Here is a 14,826-nt window from a genome sequence, read left to right on the forward strand (position 1 = left end):
AATAGTAAGATATCTCCATTTCACTGGCTAAGTTTCTCAAAAAAAAAAAATACGGAAGATAAATATTATTTCTTCTGCTTGTGTTCTGGCAGTGAAATGCAAGTTAAGCTAGTAGGTGGCTTTCCCACACACAGATGATTAAAAATAATATTAAAAAGTCCAGAATTCTGCCAGAAGATAACTTATACAACCTCAGAAAAATACTTCATACTTCCAAAGTGCAACTTGAAAATAATATATTAGTATGTTTTTTCTTTTATGTTAAGAAAAGAGAAGACCAAGCTTACTGAAGAAAGACAATATTTTATCTATTTCTAGCTTGTTTGCTGCTACACTTATAGTGTGTACTCAGCATCATAGAATCATTTACGCTGGAAAAGACCTTTAAGGTCATCAGCTCCAACTATTAACCCAGTGCAACCAAATCCACCACTAAGCCATGTCCCTAAGTCCCACATCTACATGGCTTAATACCTCCAGGGATGGTGACTCAGCCTTTTCCAGTGCTTGACAACCCCTTCAGTGCAGAAACTTTTCATATTGCCCAATCTAAACCTACCCTGGCGCACCTTCAGGTTGTTTCCCCTTGTCCTGACACTTGGGACTTGGGAGAAGAGACCGACCTTCACCTGCCTACAACCTCATCTCAGGCAGTTATAGAGGGCTATAAGGTACCCCCAAGAAGCTCCTTTTCTCCAGAATAAACAATCCCAGCTCCCTCAGTCTCCCCTGGTGTTCCGGACTGTTCACCAGCTTTTTGCCCTTTGTTGTGGAAATATTACTACCTACTAGCATTTTCTTCCCTGGAAGTTGCTGATATTTCTTTGGGTGTAGGTAACTTGTGTACAATATGGAAGAAACAGTTTGTAAGATCCGGAGAATGTGCTCATACCTGGAGATCCCGAAGGAAATAACTGATGGAAGCCCAGTTTTCTGAAATACCTGATTTACAAACTGCCTTATTTGCAAGGCAACACCTACGAGGAAGGCTGCCGGCTCCTGCAGCCTTTCCAGGGCCAACCAATCACTTGTCTGTAGGAGCTGGGTGTCGCATCCGGCCCTGGTACCAGTTTCACTTAATCTGACATAAAGAGCAGGAATGTATGAAATAACTCAAGCCTCTTTCCTAGACACGTTTCCTATCGCCTTCCAGCCTTAAAAGCTTCCACGAAAGTTCGTAGAAGACTGATTTTTTGTTTCCCTGGGAAAATAGTCACGATACATGCAAATTTTTCTTTTCAGTCTTTGACTATGTGCTGTTTTTTTGTTGGTGATCCTCTCCATTTTTCTCAACTTTTTGGCTTTGTCCACATTATTATTCATTAGTCCCTATCTGTTCTTAATTATGAAGTACAAGGCTTCTTGTCATTCTTTAAAGTTATTTTTTAAACTGAATTATCCCACAACCCTCAGCCTTTTCTTGCAAATATAAAAAATTTTGATGAGAAAATTATCCCTTTTTGATCCTTCAAAGAGAACTCTATAGCTCTGAGGTACTTCACACTCTTAATCACACTCTGAAGAAATAAAAGGTAACTAATTTGGCTGGAGCTCACTTTATTACAAACCACAGTCATCACATTGGCAAAGATGAGGAAAATCTGTAGATTTTTGCGTGGCACTGTGAGGGCCTAATTTAGGTGATGGAAACTTCATGAAAATCTCTTCGTGCTGTTAAAAGGGAGTACAAAGCATTAAGTGCAGACATGAGCTATTACAATTGCTCAGTATAACTTAATAGATGGAAACTTGGTAAGCTGCTGTAATTTGGTTGCTCTGAAGTTTCGTGGTCATACCACAAATTTCTTCATGCCTCATACCACAGATTTCTTCATGCCCCCACGTACAGCACAGCCTGCTGCAGCCCGCCTGAGAACTGGGACAAGTGTGCTAGCTAGGAGTTGGATCCACTATAATAAGATTATCCCAGAGCTACACAGACCTCAGCAAGCAGCTATTTTAAGCAGGGAATAACAGAGAACAAGAGCAGACAGCCGCAAAATATGTCCAGCTGTCTCCATTTCTGGAATTCCAGGGTGGACAGTGTTGCTATGGTGTGCTTGCTGTCAGCCTCAGGTAGGACACATCCCTTTCTTCTCTCTTCACCCTCAGCTTTCTCTTCTTTTTGACAACTTTATTAGTTTAATGAATACTTCAGAGTACAACTATGAGCTTTAATCCTAAACTTGGCTTGGAAAAAACGAACCATAAGCCTAATGGCAAGAGGCAGTGATTATATTATTTCCAACATAATTGTTTCCACAGGATACCACCTGGTATGTATTTGCTCCACTTTAATAGTCTCCAGTGGTTTAATGTGATGTATTCAAATCAAACCACTAAGCCAAAGTGCATACAACACTTAAATATATTCAGAATAATGCACAGCACTTTTTCTATCTTTCAACAACTACTTGATTTCTTATTCAAGTGCTACCAACTCACCACTGGATACGTGCTAGCGCACTGCTCTTGGAGCAGACTCTCCTGACTCTCTCAAGCACTTCATCAGCTGCATGTAGAGGAGATGAAACTTCTACCCATTTCTTGTATCCTTGGGCATGACTCTAAACAACGTCAAAGATCGGTTGAGAGGATTTGAGAAGAGAGTCTACAGTTTTCTGTTCTTCATCTTGATAGCTGAGGGTGATTTTGTTCTGTGAATGCATCTTATGCCTTATATATAATCCCCTTATATTGGAGTGCCTTCTGCATCAACCCTAAAGCCATAATCAGAAGGTATAAACGTATCTGCTTCCAGATGCAAAAAGATCTACTTCAAAAACTTTCATGAATGGTCCTGCAAGGAAAATTATTATTGCCTCATTCTTTATAGAAGAAATGTGGTTAACATCTTAAAAGAGTTTTCCATTAAAGTGGTGCTTTGTTACAAGCCAAGAACTAGGGCATAATCTTTTTTAATTCTGTCTGACTAACACTTTGAGATGGAGTACTTTCCTCTGCTATATTGGTGTACTGTTATTTATTTTTCTGTGATGGGATATTATGATCATATATATTATAAATCTTTCCTGAGGAAGATTTCAGTGACTTATAGGTGTTTATCTGGTCAAACTACTCATTGGCAGTCAACGATACAGAGTGATAATTTTGAAAAGCAATAATAAGTAAGTTAAGCACTTTTTAAATATATCGAGAAAGAAGATAAAAATATCATTAATTACTTTAAGGATTTTAACCAAAAATCGGTGAGAAGGCCTGGAATAAACTTCTACTTTCAACATCTCATATGTAGAGAAATTAAAAGTCATTGTTATAAAATCCTAAATTCTCTAGACTTGGATTTATGTACTGTTAATTGGATATCAGAGTTGGTCCCTACTGAATATTCTTGCAAATGATTTCAAAATAACTGAAGTAAGTTGTCACAAAACTTTAGTGAAGTAACATTATTGTGTAGCTCTTTCCACTTCCCTTACTCTACTTTTCACCTTCCTTCTGGATCAGTGTATGTAAGAGAAAGATACAGTAAAGAAAGAGCTTTTAGCAAAATCAAAATATGTAGAACTTTATATCCTTCTCCTGTAACCTTCATATTGACTCGAAAGTGACGGAACAGACTCTTCACACCACAGTGCACTGGTTTGGAGTGTTTAGTGAGCATCACAAGAGATCACTTCTATGAATAGCATCAGTAGGGGACATCAAAAGCCACAAGCAGATAAAACTGAATTTGGTGAAAAGATTTAAAAATTACGGAGGTTATTTTGATTTAATGACAATTTGACCAGACACAGTGATCACAGTTGTTTGCTTTATAATCATGACCATCAGTGATACTTTAGCACTAATACCAGTAGCAATTATTGTTCCTGTCTTCCCATTTGGACAGCCAGATCCTTTAAAATGTAGCTTCCTTAGCTGATTTTTTTAAGCATTGTAATAGTCTTGACTTGTACAATGAAAGTGTAATAAGGAAGGAGCAGAAGAGGGTACAGAGGTTTCCCCATGTGTCTGTCTGTCTGAACCACCAGGGGGGACTAATTCCTCATCTATATCTTTGCTGCAGCAAGTATCTGAAAAAAACACCTAAGCTTGATCCAGGTCTAGAAAGTCACTGAGTTCAACAGAGAGGTTGTCTTTGTTTATATTAAGAGAGCTTTTATCTATAATCTTGTAAATTTGCATTGCTCTTTCTGGTCTGTGCAGCAACGCCAGCACAAGTCTGGCCACAGAGGGACTCACGTTCAGCTGCGTGATCGAGTCTATCGGTAGGGTACAGTCAGTGCTGTCTCATGCCTTCTTCAGACTGGCCTGTGACTTGTGCTAAGTCTCAAGGACTGACAGAAGACTCAGCAGAGAGCCTGTCTTGGCTTCTTACTGCTTAAACTCTCTCCATACCAGTGACCACGACTTTGTGATTGAAAGGAATATTTTTTTGACTGTGTGTGCACAAGGCATCTCTTCTTTAGTGGTTGCCTAATCACTCCTTTGTGGCTGTCTCACTATTCCATTTCTTTTTTCCAGCTTTTACAGCCTTCCTGATTTATTTCAATTTCACTGCGTATCTTACTCTTTTTAAGCAAGTTTTGGCCATCTTGAAACAAAACTGTGTTATTGCTATGATCACAGAGGGTTTATATGTTTTATAGTATCCTGTTAAACAACAGCAAAAATCCGTGTGTGACGTATGTACCCTGGAGATCTGTCAGGAAAGTTGTATAATTCTGAATTTCTACTTAAAAGCCAAATGCTAGAAGTTTGGAAACACTGAGGAGAATTCTCTAGCAACATTAAATTTTCAGTTTTTTAGTTTGTGAATTATTACATGTATTAACTCATTAGTTGGTACTTCCAGGCACTTGTAATTGAATTCTCACCTTCCTTAACTAGTCTGGGAACTCCCCCGATCTTCTGGGCACAATCAGTCATGGTTTTGAACATGTCATTATTCCAAAATTATCTTTTGTGTTACATGCTCAGACTTCTGAAAACTAATTTCTTAATATTTTGCTTCTTTATAATATGTAAAATATTACTTTTTGTATACACAGAATTTGTGAGAGTAAAGGCTTTTAGTCACTGTAAGGGGAAGTGGGAAGAGTCAGAACAATTGATTAAGTTATATTTGTTCTAATTTTTATTAAGTTTCCTGCTTAACACAAATGCAAATACCTGTCTATTTTATATACTGCTTCTATTTAAAAAAAAAACCAACCAACAAACAATTCCTGATCTAAGAGGAGCCTGCAGATGTACATAAAAATCAAGAAGGTCACTTGTGAGAAATAATCTGATTAATTTCTGTAAGTCATTCTCCCATAAATTCAGTAGGCTTCCATATTTTATTCTAGTGAGAAATTAAATTTAATTGTGTTTTCTGTCAATTACATGGTGATTGTGCTCTCTTGATGAGTTATTAGCTAATGAGTTAATAGCTTTTATTTGATCTGTTTCTGTAGCTGGGACTAGCAGTATTGTCAGGTTTGTGCAGTAAGTGCTGACCCAGTTTGCTCCACATAATTGATATAACAGATACAGGCAAATATGTCATTCTTTGTGTAATGCACTAACAGACATAAATAAGGGAATGTATCTAAAGTGCTTTAAGAGTTTTGTTTTGGTGTCTCAAACTTGGGTATCAAAATCTGCAGCCTGGAATGTTTTCAACATCCCAGGATAAAATCAGGTGTAATCTACCTTCACTTGTGACAGGTAGATTCTATGTTCTTACTGAAACATCCCAATCAAAATTTGACTGCTTTTGTTAGTAACTGACTGATGGTTGGGGTCCACCTCAACCCAGCCTTTGCATGGCTCTGTGCTCTTGGGCAAACCATGCAGTGCTGCTTCACCAGCAGAGACTGTGGGGAAGTCTGGGAGAAGGTCACAGAGAGACTCTGGTGGGCAGATGTGGGAATTATCAGTTGTAATTTCATGGATTTTTAAGTTTTCTCTCCCTAAGAAGCATAACTGTGATAGATACAGCTTTGAGGGTGGTAAATGTCATCATGCAGGACACCGGTGGCTCTGCTCAGTAACATGTCAGATGGTTGCGTTCAGCTCCATTTGGAAATACATCATCTGATTACACTCCTCCAGATTTCTGGTGTGGTCTTAAAGCACTGTGAGCTTTGTGAGAAATTTATTATGAAAGGTAATGAGAGTTACTGACTACATAGTGGTAAAAGAGTGGACTTGGTTTTCATCATTTGAGGATTTTTCTCTTCTTTAATAGGTACAGGAAACTCTGTGTTTGAAATTACGCCTTTAAAAATCTTACGCCTGATGAGTCAACTATACTTGCCGTTTACATACTTCTGGTAATCATGTTTTTACTTCACTTCCCCATTTCACACAGTTTTGTCTTTCACTTTTCACTCGTGGCTTGAGCTGCGTTGTCTGGGGAAAATATAGCAACAAAAGTACAAATTCTTTCTCTTCACAAATTTATTGTGATGATAACTGATGGTGCTGGAGTAGGATGAATTAAGATTGCAGAGAATTTGAAAAATAACTGAACTTTCCCTGAAGATGTGTGACTGAGGATGACTGTGCTGAATTTTGTTCCTCTTTCCTCAAAACAAAGTTTTAGTCTGTCAGATACTGAACAAAAAAAAGTAATTATGTTTGGACTTATTTTTTTCACTTTATTCACCTCTGGAGTCAGTGAATTTCTTTGTGTATCATCAGATCTTGAAATGTCATATACTTTTTGTGGTAAGTAAAATATAGCAATTTCTTTTTCTAAGTATGCATGATAATTACTGTAGACTGAGGAAATGCAAATTTTCTTTTAAGTTTCTTTCTTTGATGAATACAGAAAAACACAAAGAAATTCAGCTCAAGTCTATTTCTGTTATTAATTACCATATTACAAGAATTATATTTCATAGGCGTAAATATTACCACAATGCTGGTTCTAGCAGCTAAGACAGAGAATTTTATCCTCAAGTAAAGCAGGCATGTTCAGGAAATACTAGAAGATAATGAATTTAAACCTACTTTGCTCTCTTGTATAAATTGTGCATATTGATTTAACAAATATAATACAATGAAGAGGCTGAAGTATATGTAAAAGAAGAGGGAATGTGATATTCTGGCTGGCTAGGGTATCAGATTTTGGGACAGCATAGTTTGTCCCTTCTTGCCATGTCTGTGTCATGGGCTGATATTTTGCATATTCTAAAGATGCTAGGTGGGTCACTCAGAGCAAATCTACTGAAAGGTTAATTTACCTTATCTTAGAAAGTATGCTGGTACATTGAAGACGTTTTTAGCTGTTGTCAGCAAGTTTATATACGTTACATGGTTAGCATAAGTAGGGATATTTTCATCAGAGGACCATGCTGGCTTAATGCTGCTAAAGTTTTTATGTATCTTCAAAAGATAAAGGCATTTTTGCCTGGGTTTTGTGTGCAAAATATCATCAACCAAAAAACTGAGTTTTCTTGTTACTTAAAAAAAATATTATTTTGGTTTTACCCTCTAAGCAATTAATAAAATTTTAATAATTTTAATATAATTAATAATTGTGTGCAAAATATCATCAACCAAAAAACTGAGTTTTCTTGTTACTTAAAAAAAATATTATTTTGGTTTTACCTCTAAGCAATTAATAAAATTTTAATAATTTTAAAATAATTAATAATTAATAATAAAATTTAAAATGCATGTTTAGTATTTACTACAAATATTAGACAATTTTATATATTATCTAATATTTTTAATATTGTCTAAGGCATATATATTGTATATTAAATACATTTTAAAATGTGTGTTTATTGTGAGAGTGTATATAAGTATATTTTTATCATTTTCATGGAGAAGCCTATTAACACTATCAATATAAAATATTGTTTTCCTATAGATTCTACAGCTCATGCTTTCATGTTTAATTTGACACCTTGCAGCATCATGAACACATACGTCTGGAAGGCTACTATTAACTGGATTCCAAGTGAGTATCTCTTAACTAGACAATTATAACCTGCAAATGCAGAAAATCAAGTACAAGTGAAAAGTTGGCCCTTCATCCAAAAGGCCAGATGATTTAGGAAATCAGTTTCTGTGACTGAAAATGGAATGGATAAACTTGGATAATTATGGCCAGAAATGATGATCTGTGAAAATAAGTGTGTTTGAGTTTTACTTGTTGGAGCAGTTACCAGAGCCCTGCACAGGGTCTGGCACTCTGTGTGCAAATCTGAGATGGTTTTGGTGCACGTGCGTTTGTCTGGGAGCAGCAGACAAGGTTTGCTGCACACAAGCTCTTCTGGCCTGAAGAAGTCCCAAGTCTTTCTAAGAAGAGAGGATATCATTAGGCCATCCATGTATGGCAGAACTTCTGTGAAGAATATGTGTTTTCCAGAGGCTGGATATGGTACTGTATTGTATGTTTGAATCCGACTGTAATCTTTAAATCCAGCTTTAAGCTGGCAAGGTGAGTGAATGAAATGTTTATGAAATGGCTGTATCATAAACTTCACTTTATGAATAAAAACTCTGGAGGTGGACTAGGTTTGCTTTGCTGGAAAGATACCTTTATGATGGCTACCAGCATTCAGGACATGCCACATGTACCTAAAATTAAAGCCTTCATCTGAGCATCTGTTTAAATTAGCTGTGCTGTTATCTTTACTGGAGAAATTAAAACAGATTTTGAAATTAGTTGCTCAAATATTTTTAAGGGTTTTTTTTCTTTTGAAAACTAGCTGGTTTTGACTTTTTTTTTGTGTGTGTGTGGAAGTAGCAGTTTTCAAGATACATATTTTTGCCAGTTTTGGGGGGAGTCTTAAAAAAATATTGTATTTCAGAGAAAAATATTATTTTCTATGTAGCATGTCTGCATATATGTTGTTTGTCCCTGCCAGATACCATGTCCTTACTTGCAATGTTTTAACTAGGAAGTGACATCACCTTTTTGAAGATTGTCTTCCATGTCTGGCACGATGGTACCAAAGTGCTTCACTGGAAACAGGTCCTGTGCAGCGGAACTGACGATGAATACTCAGTGTGTGAAATGCTGAAAGGAGGTTGGTGTGCCATCAAAACATGCAAACAGATTTTTCTCTCCACAATCTAGGCCTTGCTTAGTAGGCAGCAGACTTCAGAGCAGCCAGTTCTCCAATGCCAAAACCCCATTAAAAGAGAAAATGTCCAAAGTCTGTGTTTTAACATCCTTGTACTGCAGTTTCCATGTTCATAATTATTTATGTTCACTTATTATTAACATTTCTAAAATTACATGGAAAAGACTACATTTGACTGACTTGTACAGAAAACTTGAGAGGCACTATAGGCACTACTAATATCCAGAACATAGTTTATTTAGGGCTTTTTAAGAGATTCTCTACACCAAGGTATAATGCTTGAGTCAAACCTCTAGTAGGGGCTACCCAGCATTAATATGACACAGGCTCAGATCTAGAGAATTCAGGCAGGATGTCAGACTTAAGGCCAAAAAGACCTGTGAGGAGGTCAAAATACATAGTCTGTGGGTTTTTTTCTTTAAAAATCAGTATCAGTTCTCTGTGGAGTTAACACAGTAAGATGTGTTTGGAGGAGATGCTGGAGGAGCACTGTGATTAATTCCTATTTTTAACATACTTTTGACAAATAGTCAGAACTCTGATAGAAGAAACAGGTGAGTGCTTTATCAGTGGAAGAGTAAATGACATTGGCACCTGCTTCTGAGAGATATACCATATTGCTTTGAAGTTATTTAGGCAGTCTGATTGATGGCTTTATGGTTAAGTAACCATTTGTATTATAATTATCTCTGTTTTACAGAAACACTTGTAGAAGAATTTGACATTAAAGGTTTAAGAACATCGTTTCTAAAGGTACTTTCTGACATTTTATATAAAGAAATAATAATAGTAAAATCACATACTTACAGGTGTATATTTTCTGAAAAGAGATGATCACCCAAACTGTAGAAAACAGAAGAGGAAATGTCAGAAAACTTTCTCATGATTGAAGTGATGAGTCTAAAATGGTAGCATCCCTGAAATTCTAGATGCCCTCGGGTTTTTGTTTCTCTATTATTCCTTCTTTATTTAATAGAAGAAAAGACCAAAGATATCAGTTAATGTCACTTTAATAATTCCATTTTATTTGGTAAACTGGTTTTCCTTTTACCTGTTTGAGTAAATCCATTCATATTCTTTCTGCCTATTTTGTTCTTTATTTTACATTCTCTGCACATGATGGTCTGTTACTCCATGAAACCGTTTTCAAAGATTTGAAGAGGAATAACAATATCCAAAAGTAAATGCAGTGCTCCACTGTTAAACCAAGAGTAGCACCAGTCATCAGGTTGACCCACTCTCTTCCAACACCTGCCCCATCAGCTGTCTGAGCCTTTCCAAACCCTTATCATCCCTATAAATCCCTAAAAATGTCACTAAGGAGCTCCTACTGATAAAAAATCTCCAGCCTCCCTTTGTCCCAAAGCCCATGGGCCTTTAACAGTGTTGGTCTCCATCCATCCCAACATCTCTTGTAACCCTAGAGCTGGTAGCGGACAGGAACATCTCCTACCGTGAGCAGTCCACCAATAGATGAAGTACTTATGGCATGCCTGACACTTTCCCATAGGACTCTGCTAGACCAGAGACTGCTGTTCCTGAGTACTTTGGTCATGAGAAGAAAGCTGAGCACTATTTTTTATATATGTATATACTGATATATCTGACTATACCCATGAGAACAGTCCATGACGGGAATGTCTTTTTCAGTCCTAACTGAAAAAAAAATCACCAGAACCATTCGAAGAAGCTACTTAGACAAGAGTAGGCAGCATTATGCACTAATTTTCTTGTTTTTTCTTGCTTGCTTTAGGGCAATTATAATATTATTGTACAAGGATTCTCTGATGATTCTGAGAATAATATGACCATATGCTTGAATTTCACCATGATAGTAAAAGAAGATGTTTACTGAGTGCAACAAACTTTTCAAATAATTCGAGAACACTGAGGTCACTTCTGCAAGCAACTGGAATCCAAGCTGCAAAGTAATAAGCAAACTAAATTTCCTGAAGTGGAATACATCTTATGTTGTCTGGAAAGCTATATGATATACAGTCTTACTCATTTATAGCACTGCTGTAATCAGATGCTCAGCCAATGTGCACAAAATCTCCAGGTATCAGGCATTCTGATTAATCCGCAGCATAACCCTGACCAGATGTCAGGCTGAGGACTGCATTTTGCTGCTGTGCCTTGAGTTATGATACAGTCAAGTTCTTCAGACTGAGCTAAACTAATCAAGAAGTTTTGAAGTGCAAGAATCAGAAGTTCATCAGTACTCAATTGAAAACACAGCAATTGAATTTTGAAACCCTGCCATAAGTTGTTGTGTTTTTTTTCTTTTGACAATAAAACTTGTTTGTACAATCAATTTGAGAAGTGTTTTTTTATTCTCCTATTTTCTGATTAACTTTGGATGTTTTCTAATGTTCTGCTCTTTTTATACCAAGCTAAAACAGAGGAGTTACAGTTTGTTATGTGGTGCTAGCTGATGTGAATAACACCCAAAGTGGAACATTTCCAATACAGTAAAGCTGAGTTTAGCCTTCCAGAGCCCTATACTGCAACCTCATAGAACGTTTTAAGCTCTTGCTCAGAGTCCAAGGGCCAGAGGCTGTATGAGCTGTTTCCTTCAGAAGCAGGAGGATGGTGTCACCCAACAGGTTGATCTGTTCCTCGTCTATTCAAAAGCATGTCTAAAGCTTTTGCTGCTTGGGAAGCCCAACACTGAGTATCCACCTGCCCTCTCTGCTGCACCTCCACACCCAAGACCTTTGATGGAGTATGAGATTTGGTCCTCAGGAAGAGTGATGTCCTCTTCATCCTTAGCCCCCAGCCAGTGGTTGGTTAGCATGTTCAGAGACTTTTCCCCAACTAATAGGACATTGTTGAAGTTGCACTTTGTGCTGGCTAGTAGTTCATGCTGTGTGTAGCAGATTGCTTTCAAATGCCTCAAAAAAATTAAATACCAACACTCTTGCAGTCTGCTAAATATCAAGCATAAAAAATAGCAAACGTGAAGCTTTTAATCTCACTTTACACATAAAGAGAGGTGTTTTTCAAATTTGGTATCAGGAAACTCAACCAAAAAACCCCTCACCCAAGTATGCAGATACTCCATTTAAAAGTTGGTTTTAGTATAGCTAGTTTGGCTAAATAAAGCAAAATCATCAAGAGTCTATAAAAATAGAAGCAGAACTTCATCTTGACTGGAGACAAGAAGCTGTGATTACATCCAGGTGGTGATGGCAAAGCATCTGTGCTTGCCTTCAGTCCACAGACCATTGCAGGAGTAGTTCATGATGGAGTGCCGTAGCAGCTTCCGCTGACATTTGAGCTAATTTACTAGAGTTGTGATAAATTTTTTCTTGATCTGAAATATCAATCAAAAAGCAGCCAGTGAGCATGCTAAGCAATATTTACTTTTCTTCTTTTTGAAACAGTATTACCGGTCTAGGCAACAGTCTTACCTTATGATGTCCCTGTGTACACATCTCACATCATTCAGCAACCATCAGATGAAGCATGAAAACCATTTTTAATGACAAAGTGTTCTGAGATTTTTGCTGGACTGAATTATTCAGGGTATTAGAAGAAATGTTTTGTTTACTAAGCAGCAAAGTACCACAGGTTGGAGAGACTAACAGCTCCTGAAGATCAAAGACATCATAAACTCTGTTTTTCATTAGTACACATTTTAATGCCTTATGGATATTACAGAAAATTTACAGTATAACTAAAAGTATAAATAGAACTTCTGTCTCTAAATAGAGACATTTACAGATAAACATTAGGTATTCAGTATCTTTCATTGTAGATTTTTATAGTGTAGATCTTCAGCTGAAGTGTTATGATTGCACATGCCAGCAGACAGGATTGCAAGGCAAAGCACAGGAGCCACACTTTATAAAGCAAAGACCTTTCAAAAGCCCCAAGTTTTCTGCTGTGTATGATGAAAGTAACGGCTTATTGCAGCGCTGGTGGCTGCTGCACCACATTCCTCTGTGGATAAGAGGAGACAGATTTTGGAAGGTGTGAGATCACCCAAACAGTTTACCCTTAAAATCGCTGTGATTTGTAAGGGTGAAGGGCAGAGCTGAAGGCAGAACTTTGCTCTGCATGTCTGGTTCCCAGGACAGAGCTGTGAGAAGGCTTTCCTTCCTGCCTTTTGCGGTTGTCCAGAGTTGACAACAGTTATCTCCTAGTTTTCCTGTCCAAACTTTCCTGAGCCCATACTCAGGGCTCTACAGCAGAAAGGAGTCTACTTAGGACAAGGTGAGTTACTCAAGCCCTGTAAAGACTAATCTGAATGTTTCCTCTTTTTTCACTTTATTGGCTGTTAAACTTTGATTAATTTTTTGCCTCTTCATTTTCTGCCTCTGTCCAGAGTTGGAATGGTGTGAATGCTGTGAAGTAAAACATTGACTGTGAATTTCTTTCTTAAAATGCTCAGTGAGACCTACCTGCCTTGAGATTTCTGTGTTTTCCCAGGAGTTCCAGGGAGCAATGCAAAGCCCCCTCCCATGCAGACTGAAATAATTCAAAGAAGGCCTTATGTTTGGCATACTTATCAGAAACTAATATCTAAAGCCTTCACAAATATCTCTTTTTTCTCTCCTTCATTACTGTTGTTTTTAACCAGCTGTCAGGATTTGCTGCAGATGGGAAAATAGCTTTTCTTCACCCCCTCACCCTCTGTCGCCAAATATGTAATTATCAGAAGAAGCAGTTCCTGTACAATGTGGTTTCCAATGAGAATGCACACTTTTCGAGCTGTTATTACAGTTTCATTTGATAAAAGCAGTAAAGCATACATAATTTCAGATGAGAGAAGTCCTGCTGATCGCAATAACGTGTACATTTGATGGTTGAAATTGTAACATCATTTGAGATAGACACAGAAAAAAAATTCCATGTAATTCAGGTATTACAACAGCATATCTTGTGTTCAAGGATGTACTGGAAGGCACAAGCAATCCTTTAGTCACCAGTCAGCTTGGCTAGCAAAAAGCACACATACTCATATGAATAAACTATGTGGTGCCTGCAGCAAGAAGGAGTTGGACTTAATGATGCAGGAGGTGTGTCCTGATCTGCAATACAGGCATCAAAAGAAAAACATAGCAGCATTAATCCCTTTTGCATGATTTTGTTCTTGGGGGAAAATACTACCAATTGGCTTGGAAGGGTCTATGTAGCATATTATGCTGAAAGACTTCAGCTGCTTTGTTCTGCCTGCTTGTCCTTGCCAGCACAAGTGAGTTCAGGGGCAGCAGATGGAGTAGTGACATTTCTAATGGAAGAGATAGAGAGGGAGGGAAGGAAGGGAGGGGGACTCTTGCCTGCAGAGCTTAGGAGAGAGAGGAGAGGAAAAAAATATATTGTATATATAATATATATACATATATATACATGCATACATGTGTCTGGCCAGGTAGTTTATACAGATTCCCAAAATTTCTGTCTGAAAAAAACCCACAACAAACCCACATTTTTTTTTTCCTTTGGGCTTTAGCCTAAACAGCTACCTTAGGTACAAGTGTTGTGTTTTTGAATTTAAATTTCTTGCTAACATAAGTTCTTATGGACATAACTAAGCAAGCAAAACTTCTAAGAGCAAGCCTGGCTCTTTGCTCACAGTAGGGAACGGTCACTCATTCTGTGTATTAAGGTCCCTGTCTGCCCATTTCCCTGTGCTGCACAAAACCTTTGTGTACTACAGAGTAGATGATATTTTTTTCCTAAATTGTAACTTCTGCTAACTGAACACATCCACTGTGTGTTTTGTTCTCTGAGAGGTTTGTCATCTCTCCTGAAGAAGTACCTCCAC

General features: G+C 37.5%; 1 protein-coding gene across 1 annotated transcript; it reads left to right on the forward strand.

The window, feature by feature from the left end:
• The first annotated feature begins 561 nt into the window (after positions 1-561).
• On the forward strand, positions 562-11,359 carry LY96 (lymphocyte antigen 96). Its single transcript, XM_027892280.1, has 6 exons — positions 562-2,076; positions 6,200-6,681; positions 7,832-7,921; positions 8,868-8,996; positions 9,754-9,806; positions 10,807-11,359. Exons 2-6 carry the CDS (start codon positions 6,510-6,512, stop codon positions 10,906-10,908), a joined length of 546 nt encoding a protein of 181 aa, XP_027748081.1. The 5' UTR covers positions 562-2,076; positions 6,200-6,509; the 3' UTR covers positions 10,909-11,359.
• The last annotated feature ends 3,467 nt before the right edge of the window (positions 11,360-14,826 follow it).

The sequence above is a fragment of the Empidonax traillii genome, unplaced genomic scaffold (assembly GCF_003031625.1).
Source record: "Empidonax traillii isolate 1590-97213 ecotype Southwest subspecies unplaced genomic scaffold, ASM303162v1 scaffold344:size748272, whole genome shotgun sequence".
NCBI classification, from domain to species: Eukaryota; Metazoa; Chordata; class Aves; order Passeriformes; family Tyrannidae; genus Empidonax; species Empidonax traillii.

Coding starts and splice junctions, on each gene's coding strand:
- LY96 (XM_027892280.1), top strand. CDS start 6,510: ATGACTGTGCTGAATTTTGTTCCTCTTTCCTCAAAACAAAGTTTTAGT. Junction 6,682..7,831: donor AATGTCATATACTTTTTGTG/GTAAGTAAAATA, acceptor GTTTTCCTATAG/ATTCTACAGCTCATGCTTTC. Junction 7,922..8,867: donor TACTATTAACTGGATTCCAA/GTGAGTATCTCT, acceptor TGTTTTAACTAG/GAAGTGACATCACCTTTTTG.